The sequence below is a fragment of the Hemitrygon akajei genome, chromosome 2 (genome assembly GCF_048418815.1).
Source record: "Hemitrygon akajei chromosome 2, sHemAka1.3, whole genome shotgun sequence".
Lineage (NCBI taxonomy): Eukaryota > Metazoa > Chordata > Chondrichthyes > Myliobatiformes > Dasyatidae > Hemitrygon > Hemitrygon akajei.
In genome coordinates, this window is record NC_133125.1 from 107,769,886 (window position 1) to 107,784,128 (window position 14,243).

At 40.2% G+C, this 14,243-nt stretch overlaps 1 protein-coding gene across 3 annotated transcripts in view; it reads right to left on the minus strand.

The window, feature by feature from the left end:
• ptpn4a (protein tyrosine phosphatase non-receptor type 4a) overlaps nucleotides 1-14,243 on the minus strand; it is a 227,768-nt gene that overhangs the window by 90,553 nt on the left and 122,972 nt on the right. For all 3 annotated transcript variants that reach the window (XM_073027041.1, XM_073027032.1, XM_073027025.1), the window contains 3 exons: nucleotides 5,046-5,166; nucleotides 4,857-4,944; nucleotides 2,911-2,999 (listed from right to left, as the gene is read on the minus strand). In XM_073027041.1, coding sequence (XP_072883142.1) covers nucleotides 2,911-2,999; nucleotides 4,857-4,944; nucleotides 5,046-5,166 — 298 coding nt within the window. The remainder of the gene's footprint in view (nucleotides 1-2,910; nucleotides 3,000-4,856; nucleotides 4,945-5,045; nucleotides 5,167-14,243) is intronic.

The window sequence follows — 14,243 nt, forward strand, 5'->3', positions numbered from 1 at the left end:
TAGAGAGGATTTTCCTATAGCGGTGGAGTCCAGGACCAGAGGGCACAGCCTCAGAATAGAGGGACATCCCATTAGAACAGAGATGAGGAGGAATTTCTTTAGTCAAAGGTTGATGAATCTGTGGAACTCACTGCCACAAGGAGCTGTTGAGGTCAGGTCATTGAGTATAATTAAAGCAGAGGCTGACAGGTTCTTGATTAGTAAGGGCATCTAAGGCAGAATGGGGGTTTAGAGAGAGATATTAAGTCAGCCATGATGGAATGCCAGAGTGGGCTTAATGGGCCAAATGATCAAATTCTGCTTTCATGATTTTATTTATTTCCTGTCTTACGGACAAAATCAACTTAGAAACGCCTATAAAAGCTGAGCCATTCACTATCCAGGGATGGTTTGTTCTCCTTTCCATCTCTACGACCATGAACCCAAACTACTTCCAGCAAAACATTTTACAGAATTATGACTACTACCAACACTCAAGGTTCTTCAGATAGAAATTTTAATGTCAGAAGTTGGTCTTGCCTGGAAGTGGGTCCTTCCGCCTATCACATCCAATCCCAACATTTTTGCTCATCTACATTAACCTCATCCGCACACACCAAGATCATATACACCTGGTGTTCTTAAGTGGCAAAAGGCTCCTTAAACAGTGACTATATTCAATTCCTCCATCTGCCTTCGAATCTTTGAACAATACAGATACTGACCTCTCATCTTTAACCTGTGCTCTTGTATTTGATACCCCTAACATGTGAAAAAAAATTGACTACCTACCAATCCATACTTTACATACTTCTATCTCACACAATCACGTCTCTCTAATAATGTGGCAACCAGAACTACACACTACACAAAGTGCAGACTGAACAGTGCTCTGTAGCCTACAGGACGAATTTAACTTCACATCTTAAATGAATAACTTACCATGCAAAGACAAACAGCTATTATACATACATAAACCAGGGGTTCCCAACCCTTTTTAATCCATGGAACAATACCATCGATCAAGTGATCCATGGATCTTGGGTTGGGAACCCTTGATATAAACAAACAGTTTCTTAAATTAAGATAGTTTTATCCTGTTGAGTTTTTATTTTTTCTTCCATTTAAGGCAGAAATTTAAGACTGATTTTCTTAGTACTGGGCAATAAACAAAATTAGTATTCAAGCACAGCAAGTAAACTGAATACTGGCCATTACTGCAAGAGAGTGTAATACAGATATAGAAAAGATTTGCTATTCCTGGAAGGACTTTGAGACAGAGCCAGAGTATTGCATAGAGTTGCACCCTCCTTCGATAAGGTTCTATTTGTGTTGGAAGAAAAACGAAGTTAGTTCACAAAATTAAGGCTTGCCATAATGAAATGAATTTACCAAGAATATTTAAGACTGGACTTGTACACCTCGCAGTTTAGAATAAATACTGATCTGAATGAAATATACAACTCTGAGGTGACTTGACAGAGTTGATGTTCAGATCTTTCCTCTGGAGGAGTCCTGGATGTGAGGACATTATATTAGGATAAAGAGCAACCTAATGAGATTGGAATGAGGACTAATTTTCTCATTTCTCCTAAGACAAGGTAGCCTAGGCAGATTAGTTTCAGAACACTGAGGTGTAGGGAATAAGGAGGAAAATGAACAAATGTCACACTCGCCGCTACACCTCCTCTCTCATTCAGGGCCTCAAGCAATCCTTCCAGATGAGGTGACACTTCACCTGTGAGTCTGTTGGGGTCATTTACTGATCTGATGCTCCTGGTGTGGCCTCCTGTGAGATTTGATCTAGGTTAGGGGACCACTCCGTCCGCCACAAAAAGCAGGATCTCCTGGTAGCCACCGGTTTCAATTCCACTTCCCATTCCCATTCCAACATTTCAGTCCATGGCCTCCTCTACTGCCATGAGGCCACATTCAGGTTGGGGGTGCAACACCTTATATTCTGTCTAGGTAGCCTCCAACCTGATGGCATGAACATCGATTTCTTGAACTTCCGGTAACTGCCCCTCCCCTCTCACTGCCACCATTCCTCATTCCTTTTACCCTCCCTCAGATGCTCTTCCCCTTCCCTTTCTTCCATGGTCTCTAATCTCTATCAGATTCACCCTCCTCCAGCCCTTTATCTGTCACCAATCAACTTCCCAACTCTTTGCTTCACCCACTCCCCTTCTCCCAGTTTCACCTATCACCTGGCACCTTGTACTTCTTCATCCCCTCCCCCCACCTCCTTACTCTAACTTCTTCCTTTCCTTTCCAGTCCTGATAAAGGGTCTCAGCCCAAAACGTCAACTGTTTGCTCTTTTCCATAGATGCTGCCTGGCCTGCTGAGTTCCTGTGTATATTGCTTTGGATTTCGAGCATCTACAGATTTTCTCATGTTTGTGAATCATTATTTCTTGCCAAGTTTGAAGGTCTATGATTCACTACTCCTCACCCTTGCATTATTTATGATATTCTTCCTACAGAGCTATCAATATGTAGAATGACATACAGATATGAGAAACAAAAGCTATGCAAGTATAAAATGTACAATAGAGAAGACACTACTCTCATCCAAAATATTATGCTGGCACAAAGCCAACGTATATCTTGCTATGATTATATTTATTACATCTTAGGACTCACTCACAAATGTTTCAAATACTTAAAAATATTTTTTGTGATAAATGACAACTATCAAATTTTGGACCAATTCATTTTGGAATCTTTGCAAAATTTTCACAAGTTTATAAGGAAAATCGACATTTCAAAAACAGAAATTAACTTTAATATACAACTCCTTTAAAGCAGCAATAATACCATAAGGTGCTTCAGACAGTGAAAAAGGAGTCAGCCCAAAGAGGAAAGATTTAAAAATTTGGTCAAAAGGCTGTTTTAATTAATTCTAAAAGAGTAGGCAGAGACTGTACTTACCACGGAAAGTAGTTAATTCGTACCCTGCTCCTGTAAATAACAATTCCACTTGACAGAACACCAATCATAATTTCATTGTTACTTTGATCCTAAAAAGGAGATAATTTCATATCAAACTTTAGGTCTCCAATTGGCGTCTAAGGCAGAAGACATAAATCTACAGACCCAGTCTTCCAGGACTTTACCTCTATGTGAAATATTCTCAATTCCCAGATTTAGAAAAGTCATGAAATTATCAAAACATACTAAAATCCAAATCAAAATTTGAAATGCAACTTTCGAATAATGAGCCAAATATTAAATTGCTTATTAGAACACTGCAGCCGTCTGAACTTCCAACTATTTCCTTAAGGATTAGATTAATAATGTAAAAGAAGCGTTAGACAGCATTTTGGGGAACCCAGCTGTATGGAACACTGAATTCAGGGCTGATAAAAAAGTGAAAGTCTGCCAATGACTAATTTGCAGCCTTTGAGGCTTGAGATTACAATGTCTCTAAATAATCCTCTTGCACAGAGGATCAAATTTTCCATTTTTATATTTGTTTGGTCCAAAATGTGGCACGCAAAGTGCTATGACTATCAAAATTAAGTAAATTTAGTCCGTCGCTATACGCATATCTGACGACTAAAATTGTTGCTCTAAACCCTTCCCCTATTAATTTACGCTTGCAGAAGCAAGGGCATCAACCATGATTCTTGTAACATAAACCCAAGTACAAGAGATCCAATATCACGAGAGCAACCCCAGATGGGGTTCCATCAGGATGGAATCTCAGTCACTCACATCAGGCATGGAAACAGGGATTCATTCATTGGATCATATTCATCTCTGAAGAGTCATATTACAGTATAAAGCTTATAGCTTCAAATGACTGATAAAAACAAAACAGGATTAAACGTCAGGTGCTTGATAGCAATAGACATCTCATTCAGTCTGTCACTCCATCTTGTTCATATATGATTTCACATTACACATTCATACATTCCTCATTGAAATTGAACCACTAATGCAATAAGCAGTCTGACAGTTCTGTAAAAATAGTTAATTCAACTTCCGATTTATTCAGTAAAAAGATGTGTAATAGATATAATGTTGGGCACCATCACAAGGCACAGTCATAGAGCACACAGTGAGCACACAGTTAACTTTCATGATTTTGTCAGAGAGCATTAACAAAGGAAAAAACAGGACTTCAATCCTTTATGTTGGCCCCACTGTTAGTTAAGATATTGGCTGATCTTGTACCTCAGTGCCACTTTCCTGCTCCATCCCTACGTCCCTTGAAATTAAAAAAAAGCAAGCTTTGCCTTGAATATACTCAATGGCATCTTGGACAGTGCATTCCAAAGAGACATGATCCCTCATCATGGTTATGAATCACCATCACCCAATTTTGAAACTGACTCCTTTATAGATACACTAGCTGTGCAGAAACAACAACCTTAAATTCATAATTCAAGATCACCTCTCAGGCCTTTATGTTCTGCTTCCTTGGAATTAAGTTGGATTATACAATGTTCAATATTGGACAGTGTATGCAAACATTTTCTAACAGAATTATGCAACATTTTCTCAGGCTACACTTGCACTTGATTAACATTGGCCGAACCAACAAATTAATTACATGGGAATTTGCTGGCTGCAATGAGCAAATACAATACTAGAAGAAAATGAATTGCTCTAGGCCTAGGTGATTAGCAAATGTGATCGTGATGTCTCCCCTTCCCAAATCTCAAGTTTTCTGTGATCTGAAATTAGAAGTACAAAAATCCTTCAAAGAAATGTATGATTTCACTAAGTATACACCTTTATTGTGCTTGTGAAGTTTAGAAGCAATGCAGAAGATAATTTTAATGATCAATTAACACTACTTTGTAGAAACAATGAAGAGCTTCAACTAGTGACATCTGAAGCAACATGTGAAGTGAAAGATTTAAACTTACCCTTGCAAAGTGCAATTCAACTCCATATAGTTCTAAACTACGGGCTGTGTTTAAATAATTAAATTCAGATTCTGCTGGAGACAGTCCTCTGTTTATAAGGAAAAAATAATTTATACAGAGAAATAAAACACAGAAATATTTTAATCACAACAAAAATTCCAACATAGAATGCACACTGGACCAACTCACTTATGCTGCTGATGTAATTTTGCAATCTCTTTTTCAAAGTCTTGAGGCTGGTTGGCAATAAAAGAATAATCAGCGAGGTAACCGGGCAAGTGCTCGGAATTGTTGTAGTCTCCCAGTTCCGCTTTGAAAGAAAATTAATTGTTACAGTTAGAACCAAAAAACACTTTGCTCTGAAATAAAAATACATGGTATAAACATTGCTTTTTCTCTTTAATTCCTTATTTCTTTCCATAGACACTGGACATTCACATCTTTTCATCATTGAAATTTAGGTTACTTTTTAACATGAGACTAGAATAACCAATTTTTACCCTCATCACTCATGCTAGACGCTTACTAATAAGGAAGGAACAGGAATACAGATTACTTCTACTAATGACAGACCATTCTACTGCATCATTCCAATACCAACTTCTTTCAAATTTTTATGACATGTTTAACTGATTTTTTTGCTGTTACTAATGAAGACAACTCAATTTTTGAGCAAGTCTTAAAGCCTGTATAGTTGAATAATTCAAGATTTAAGATTGCTTAATGTCATTTCCCGTACATCAGTGTAAAGAACGAAATAATTGTTCCTCCAGATCTGATGCAGCACTAAAACAACACAAAAGATAAAGAACACAATAAACATAATTGTAAATAAATTCACAAGATAGCTTACATACATAGACTGCTGTGCTGCTGATGTAAAGGGGGGTGTGAGTGGTATGGGTTCTCCTGAAGTTGATCACCATCTCCTTCGTCTTGCTGACATTGAGAAAGAGGTTACTTGCCTGGCACCAGGCTTCTAGTTTTTCATCCTGTCTCTGTAGGGCATCATTACTGATGAGCCCTACCAATCCTATTTTGAAAAACTGGTTCCTGTTTATGTGCTAATCTAGCTAAACAAAATAAGGAAATTACTTAGTTATTTCTCGTTTTTATATTTTTTCTCATTTCCTTTGGACACAAGCAGCCATCTGTACTCAGGGCAGGACCAGTTCAACAAAATTGGTGTTACCCATTCTTTCATAAGAATTAGGGCGAGCTAACCAATTACAGTAATTGGGTGGGAGGAGTCAGAGGGTGGCAGTGGAGAGTGGGTTCCTGTTGTTTTATATATATATGGCATCATTAGTAAAGTTGCCTATGACTGTTAGGGCGTCTTCTGGAGATGCAACATTGCAAATATTAATTTCAACAGCAATCAGCCTTCAGATCTGAATATGGATTGTAGATTGAATTTAAAATGCAGCTCAGAAGAGCATACAGGTGGCCCCCGTTTTTCAAACTTTCGCTTTACGACACCTTGCTGTTACAAAAGACCTACATTATTTATCTGTTTTTGCTAACAGGTGTTTTTACTGTTACAAAAAAAAAGCAGCGCGCGCTCCGAGCAGCCAAGCTCCTCCCCGGAATTGCATTCTAGCCGCCGTTGCTCAAACACGTGTCTGTAAGCAACTGTGCTTTATCTCTATTTATTTTGTACATCCGTTAGCAAGATGAGTTCTATGGTATCGGAAAAGCCTAAAAGAGCGTGTAAGGGTGTTATGCTTAACGTAAAACTAGACATAATTAAGCGTTTCAATTGCGGTGAACAAAGTAAGGACATTGTCCGCACGTGGAACTTGCCTGCGTCTACTATTCGCACTATTTACACACAGAGAGAAAGAATTTTGAAAGCTGCCGATGTTACTGTTGGTTCTGCTAGTAGCAAAGTGGTCTCTCTTAGATGGCATCCAATAATGGATAAAATGGAAAGTCTATTGCTTGAGTGGATTGATGGGTGTACAACGCGTGGTGTTCTGTTATCTTATACTTAAGGAGAAATCAGTCAGTCTTTTTAATAAGCTGAAACAGAAAGCACTGGACGATGGTGGTGAAAGTGTTATGAAAGTGGAATTTAAAGATCATCATGGGTGCTTTGATTGGTTTCTGAGGTGAGGGCAGGTTCATAGCTTAAAGTTTACAGAAGAGAGTGCTTTGGCTGATACTGAAGCTGCCGAAAAGTTCCCAGCAGAACTAAAGAAAATAATTACAAAAGGTTGTCATTTGTATAAGCAAGTGATTAACTATGATGAAACTGCAATTTATTGGAAAAAATTGCCGAGCACCCGAACCTCCGACGACTCAGCCCAACACACCATCATCAGTGTGCTTGCTGTCTTCTCGATTCCAGTAAGTGAAACTACACTGTACATACAATATTTCTACGTTATATAGGCTGTTTATTTTTATGTGTTATTTGGTATGATTTGGCGGTTTCATAGCTTAAAGGTTACTGGAGAGACTGCTTCCACTATGTAGTGAGATTATACACTGCGCTAGACAGTGCTGCAGTGATTGCAGAGAAGTATTTCTACTTTATATAGGCTGTATATTTATCATATCATTCTTGCTTTTACTATATGTTACTGTTATTTTAGGTTTTGTGTGTTATTTGGCATGATTTTGTGGTTATTTTTTGGGTCTGGGAACGCTCAAGAAATTTTTCCCATATTAATAAATGGTAATTGCTTATTCACTTTACGACGGTCCAGCTTATGAACCATTTCATAGGAACGCTCTGCCTTCGGCTAGTGAGGGAAACCTGTATTGCAGACTAGAAGACGCCCAACTGACTGAGATGTCTGCTTAGGCATGAATGGAATCAACACTCCATAGCATGAATATGACTCTGAGACCACAGTAAGTAACACTCATTTTGGGTACGTTGGTGGGAAGACCCAGGAATTTAAAAACTACGTGCAACTCAAAAGCATTGAAGGCTTTGTAACTATAAAAATTATCCTGTTACATTTGATTTTTAACATATATTGGATCAGGGATTCTCTCTCTCTCTCTCATGACTCCAAAGGTTGTCAGCTCCTGTGTGTCCCAAATAAAGACTTCTACATGTACCTGCTATGTCTCTGCGGTGACTTCATTCACAGTTACAACAATGACAACAAAATTGGCTATGTGATTTTCAGTGAAAGTGGATGCCTGAGATTACAATAGGATCTAGATCAAATGGTAATGTGGGAAAAGGAATGGCAAATAAGATCAACTTGCACAAGATCAGTGATGTATTTTGGGAAGGTAAAACTCAGTAAACGACAGACTCTGGGGAATGTTGCAAAACAAGGTGCGAAAGGGGAATTATACAATTGTCTTTGAGACAGGGCACAATGCGCAAGAACTGGGATATCATGTTACAGCTCAACAGGGTACTCAAGAGACTGCGCCAGGAACAGTGTGACAGTCCTGCTGCCATCCCCTAGGGAAGATGCGATTAAGCTCAAGATGAAGCAGAAAAGATTCACAAGAATGTTCCCTTGACAAAAGCTTTGATTTACCTGGACAGAAGGAAACTGGTGGGGGGTGGGGGGGGGGTGGTATGGAGAGGGACCTCAGGTTTATCAAATCATGTTGGATGACCAGCAACACAGTTTCTCCCCAGGCAAAAGGTGAGGTGAAAGATATAAAGGGGCCCCAAGGAGCTAGTTTTTCCACCCGGGGGTAGTGTAGAACTGGAAGGAGCTACCAGTAGAAGTGGTAGAGGCAGATACAATTTCAACGGTTAAAAAACATTTTTTGACAGGTTGGTGGACAGTAAAGCTCTTGAGGGTTACAGACCAAACAAGACTAGTACCGAAAAGCACCTTGGTCAGCAAACAAGACTTGGGCCAAAGGCCTGTTTCCCTACTGTACAACTATGACTCAATGTCCTAACTCTAACCCAACCACTCAGATGCTATTGTCTGCCTGCCAGCTATCTACTGCAGGAATGCTTTAGTGGTGAATTAACCTGCAAGCCTCCAAGAGAACCACAATCTTGCGGTGGGTTTGGTGGCTTGCGTGCCTCAGTGACCTAAAGAGCTACACATTGGTGGCTGGAGTCAGGGTAAGATCATCCATGCCAAACAGGTCAAAGGATAGAGGCCAGACTGAAAGTGTTTCCGGGGTTTAGGTCAAGGCTAGCAACTTCGATTGGTCAAAAAAAATAGTTAATAAAACAGCAATGAAGAATCCTATACTGTGGTGTTGGAAAGTTTGCAAAACCTGTCGTATTTTCTCTATTACTGCATAAATATGATCTAACATGGGATCAGATATTCACGCAAGCCCTAAAACTAGATAAATAACACAAAAATATTATACTTGTTCATTTATTTCGTCAAGTCACTTTTATTGTCATTTTGACCATAAATGCTGGTACAGTACATAGTAAAAATGAGATAACATTTTTCAGGACCATGGTGTTACATGACACAGTACAAAAACTAGACTGAACTAAGTTTAAAAAAAACAGAAAGCTACACTAGACTACAGACCTACACAGGACTACATAAGGTGCACAAAAACAGTGCAGGCATTACAATAAATAGTAAACAGGACAATAGGGCAAGGTGTCAGTCCAGGCTTCGGGTACTGAGGAGTCTGATAGCTTGGGGAAAGAAACTGTTACATAATCTGGCCGTGAGAGCCGGAATGCTTCGGAGCCTTTCCCAGACGGCAGGAGGGAGAAGAGATTGTATGAGGGGTGCATGGGGTCCTTCATAATGCTGTTTCCTTTGTGGATGCAGTGTGTAGTGTAAATGTCCGTGATGGCGGGTAGAGAGACCCCAATGATCTTCTCAGCTGACCTCACTATCCGCTGCAGGGTCTTGCAATCCAAGATGGTGCAATTTCCGAACCAGGCAGTGATGTAGCTGCTCAGGATGCTCTCAATACAACCCCTGTAGAATGTGATGAAGATGGGGGTGGGAGATGGACTTTCCTCAGCCTTCGCAGAAAGTAGAGACACTGCTGGGCTTTCTTTGCTATGGAACTGGTGTTGAGGGACCAGGTGAGATTCTCCGTCAGGTGAACACCAAGAAATTTGGTGCTCTTTACGATCTCTACCGAGAAGCCGTCGATATTCAGTGGAGAGTGGTTGCTCTGTGCCCTCCTGAAGTCAACAACCATCTCTTTTGTTTTGTTCACATTAAGAAACAGGTTGTTGGCTCTGCACCAGTCCGTTAGCCGCTGCACCTCCTCTCTGTAAGCTGACGCGTCGTTCTTGCTGATGAGACCCACCACTGTTGTGTCATCGGCGAACTTGATGATGTGGTTCGAGCTGTGTGTTGCAGCACAGTCGTGGGTCAGCAGAGTGAACAGCAGTGGACTGAGCACGCAACCCTGGGGAGCCCCCGTGCTCAGTGTGATGGTGTTGGAGATGCTGCTCCCGATCCGGACCAATATTACATGCATTTGTTGGAAAAAGTATGTGAACCTCTGAGGTAATGCCTTCTACAAGAGTTATTTGGATTCAGTTATTCCAATCAATGAGTTGAAATTGAAGGTGTGGGTTGTACAGGTGCCCTGCCCTATAAAAATGACATTCAAAGTCAGGTAACTGCTTCTCAAGAAAGATCTGTTTATGCACACCATACCTCGATCAAAACAACTTTCAGAAGACCTTAGAAGAATTGTAGAGATGCATGAAGCTGGAAAAGGTTGCAAAAGCATTTCTAAAGACCTGGGTGTTCATCAGTCCACAGCAAGATAACTTGTCTACAAATGGAGGAAGCTCAGTACTGTTGCTACACTCCCCAGGAGTGGGTATCCTTCAAAAGGTCACACGAAGAGCACAATGTGCGACGCTGTAGGTGAAAAATAATCCAAGGGTAACAGCAAATGACCTGCAGAAATCTCTAGAACTTGCTAAAGTCTCTGTTCATGTGTCCACTATATAAGGAAAACACTGATCAAGAATGGTGTTCATAGAAGGACACCACGGAAGAAACCACTGCTCTCCAAAAAAAACATTACTGTGCGTCCCAAGTTTGGAAAAGGCTACCTGCATGTTCTGTAACTTTTCTGGAAACATATTCTGTGGACAGATGAAACAAAAGTTGAACTTTTTGGCAGAAATGCACATTGCTATGTTTGGAGGAAAAAGGACACTGCACCAAAACTTCACCCCAACTATGAAGCATGGTGGAAGAACCATCATGGTTTGGGGCTGCTTTGTTGCCTCAGGGCCTGGACAGCTTGCAATCACTGAAGGAACAATGTATCAAAATTGTATCACGACATTTTACAGGAGAATGGCAGTGTAGCAGTCCATCACCTGAAGCTTAATAGAAGCTTGATAATGCAACAAGACAATGATCCGAAAGAGTAAATCAACAACAGAATGCATTAAGAAGAAGAAAATTCATGTTTTGGAATGGCCAAGTCAAAGTCCTGACTCTAATCCTCTAGAAATGTCATGGAATGATCTGAAGCAAGCAGTTCATGCAAGGAAGCCCACCAGCATCCCAGAGTCGAAGCAGTTTTTTTTAAAGGAGGAATGGCCTAAAATTCTTCCAAGCCAATGTGCAGGACTGATCAAGTTACTGGAAATGCTTGGTTGAAGTTACTGCTGTGCAAGGGAGTCACACTAGCTACTGAAAGCAAAGGTTCACATACATTTTCCAACAAATACATGTAATATTAGATCATTTTTTCAATAAATAAATGAACAAGTATTGTGTATTTTGTGGTATTTATTTAATTGGGTTCTCTATCTACAAACCCCATTTCAAGAAAAGTTGGGATATTTTCCAAAATGCAAAAAAAACAAAAGTCTGTGATATGTTAATTCACGTGAACCTTTATTTAACTGACAAAAGTACAAAAAGATTTTCAATAGTTTTACTGACCAATTGTATTTTGTAAATATACACAAATTTAGAATTTGATGCAATCTAATCTAATCAAATTTAGATTTGATGCAATCTAATGCAACACACTCAACAAAAGTTGGGACAGAGGCATGTTTACCATTGTGTTACATCACCTTTCCTTTTAATAACACTTTTTAATCGTTTTGGAACTGAGGATACTAATTGCAGTAGATTTGCAATTGGAAATTTTGTCCATTCTTGCTTGAGATAAGACTTCAGCTGCTCAACAGTCCGTGGTCTCCGTTGTCTGATTCTCCTCTTCATGATGCGCCATACATTTTCAATAGGAGATAGACCTGGACTGGCAGCAGGCCAGTCAAGCACACACACTCTGTGTCTATAAAGCCACGCTGTTGTAGCCCGTGCAGAATGTGGTCTGGCATCGTCCTGCTGAAATAAGCATGGACGTCCCGGGAAGAGACGTCGCCTTGATGGCAACATATGTCTCTCTAAAATCCTAATATACGCCTCAGAGTCAATGGTACCTTCATTTACATGCAACTCACCCATGCCGTGGGCACTGATGCACCCCCATACCATCACAGATGCTGGCTTTTGCACCTTTCGCTGATAACAATCAGGATGGTCGTTTTCATCTTTGGCACGGAGAACTTGACGCCCGTTTTTTCCGAAAACTAGCTAAAATGTGGACTCATCTGATCACAGCACACGGTTCCAGAGTCTTTCGGTCCATCTGAGATGACCTCAGGCCCAGAGAACTCGCTGGCATTTCTGCATAAAAGTTGATATATGGCTTCCTCCTTGCGTAATACTTTCAAGTTGCATTTCTGGATGCAGCGATGGACTGTGTTAAGTGACAATGGTTTTCCGAAGTACTCCCGAGCCCAGGTGGCTATAATTGTCACAGTAGCATGACGGTTTCTTAGGCAGTGCCGCCTGAGGGCTCGAAGATCACGCGCATTCAACAGTGGTTTCCGACCTTGCCCTTTATGCACTGAGATGTCTCTGAATTCTCTGAATCTTTTCACAATATTATGTACTGTAGATGTTGACAGACCTAAATTCTCTGCAATCTTGCGTTGGGAAATGTTCCTTTTGAACTGACTAACAATTCTCTCACGAATTTTGGCACGAAAGGGTGAGCCACGACCCATCCTTGCTTGCAAAGACTGAGCCTTTGATGGACGCTACTTTTATACCCAGTCATGATACCTCACCTGCTACCAATTAGCCTGCTTAATGTGGAGTCTTCCAAACCGGTGTTACTTGAATATTCTGTGCACTTTTCAATCTTATTTTAACTCTGTCCCAACTTTTGTTGAGTGTGTTGCAGCCATCAAATTCTAAATTTGTGTATATTTACAAAATACAATTAAGTTGGTCAGTAAAACTATTGAAAATCTTTTCTTTGTACTTTTCTACAGATTTTTGTTTTTATTGCATTTTGGAAAATATCCCAACTTTTCTGGAAATGGGGTTTGTAGGTTTAGGACTTATGTTAAGGACTTACATTATTTATGCAGAAGAAGGGAAAATTCTACAGGGTTCACGGATTTTCTAGCACAACTGTATCTGTGTGTGATGGTATCCCTGAGCCTCCACTCGGGATCTGCACAACTGACAGAAGTGAAAACCAAGAGCAAGCTACTGGCATGATGATGGAGGTCCTGATCAAGATCAAAACTGTTTTTTGGAATGTACAAACCATATTCAACACTTGCAAGCTAGCACAAATAGCTGAAAAAATGTGTTGTTACAGTCTACATATACTGGGCATCAGTAAAAACAGATGACAGGGTCTGGCAAACTAAAAGCAGCGAGTGGTGAAGCAGTTTTATACTCTGGAAAAGAATATCTTCAGCATCAAGGTGGTGTGTGTGTCATTTTAAAATTCTTGCTGGAGAGGAAACCAATCAACATGAGGCTGATGAGAGTCAGACTGAAAGGGAAGCAAGTGAAGGTGACTGTGACCAGTGCTCTGCTCCAACTAATGACAGTGACATTGAAGAAAAGGATGTCTTCGACGGATAGCTGTAATCAGAGGTAGAGTTAACACCACGCTGTGACATAATCATCATAGGAGGTCTAAATGCCAAAGTGGAAAATAACAAGTCACACTTCACTAGGGTCATGGGCATACATGGATGTTGAGTGATGATTAACAATGGTGAAAGACTGGTAGAATTCTGTGCCATGAACAAACTGGTCATAGAAGGAACTCTCAATCCACATCATGAAATTCACAAACTGACAAGGTGCTCACCCAATGGACATGACAAGAATCAGATTGACCATTTAATGATCAATGGTATGTGGAGACAATCCTTGCAGGATATAAAGATGAAGAGATATAGGAAGTGATCACCACCTTGTTGCAGCTATGGTGAAACTCAAGCTGAGAAGTACCGGGACTGGAATGCATATACAAAGACGTTTTTGATGTTGATACGCTCTGCCTTCACCATTCAGCTTAAGAACAGATTCTAGGCCTCGCAAGACCCTGACAAGGATGTGTCAGTAAACAAGGTCAACACAATGTGAAAACGGATTGCCTCTTCCT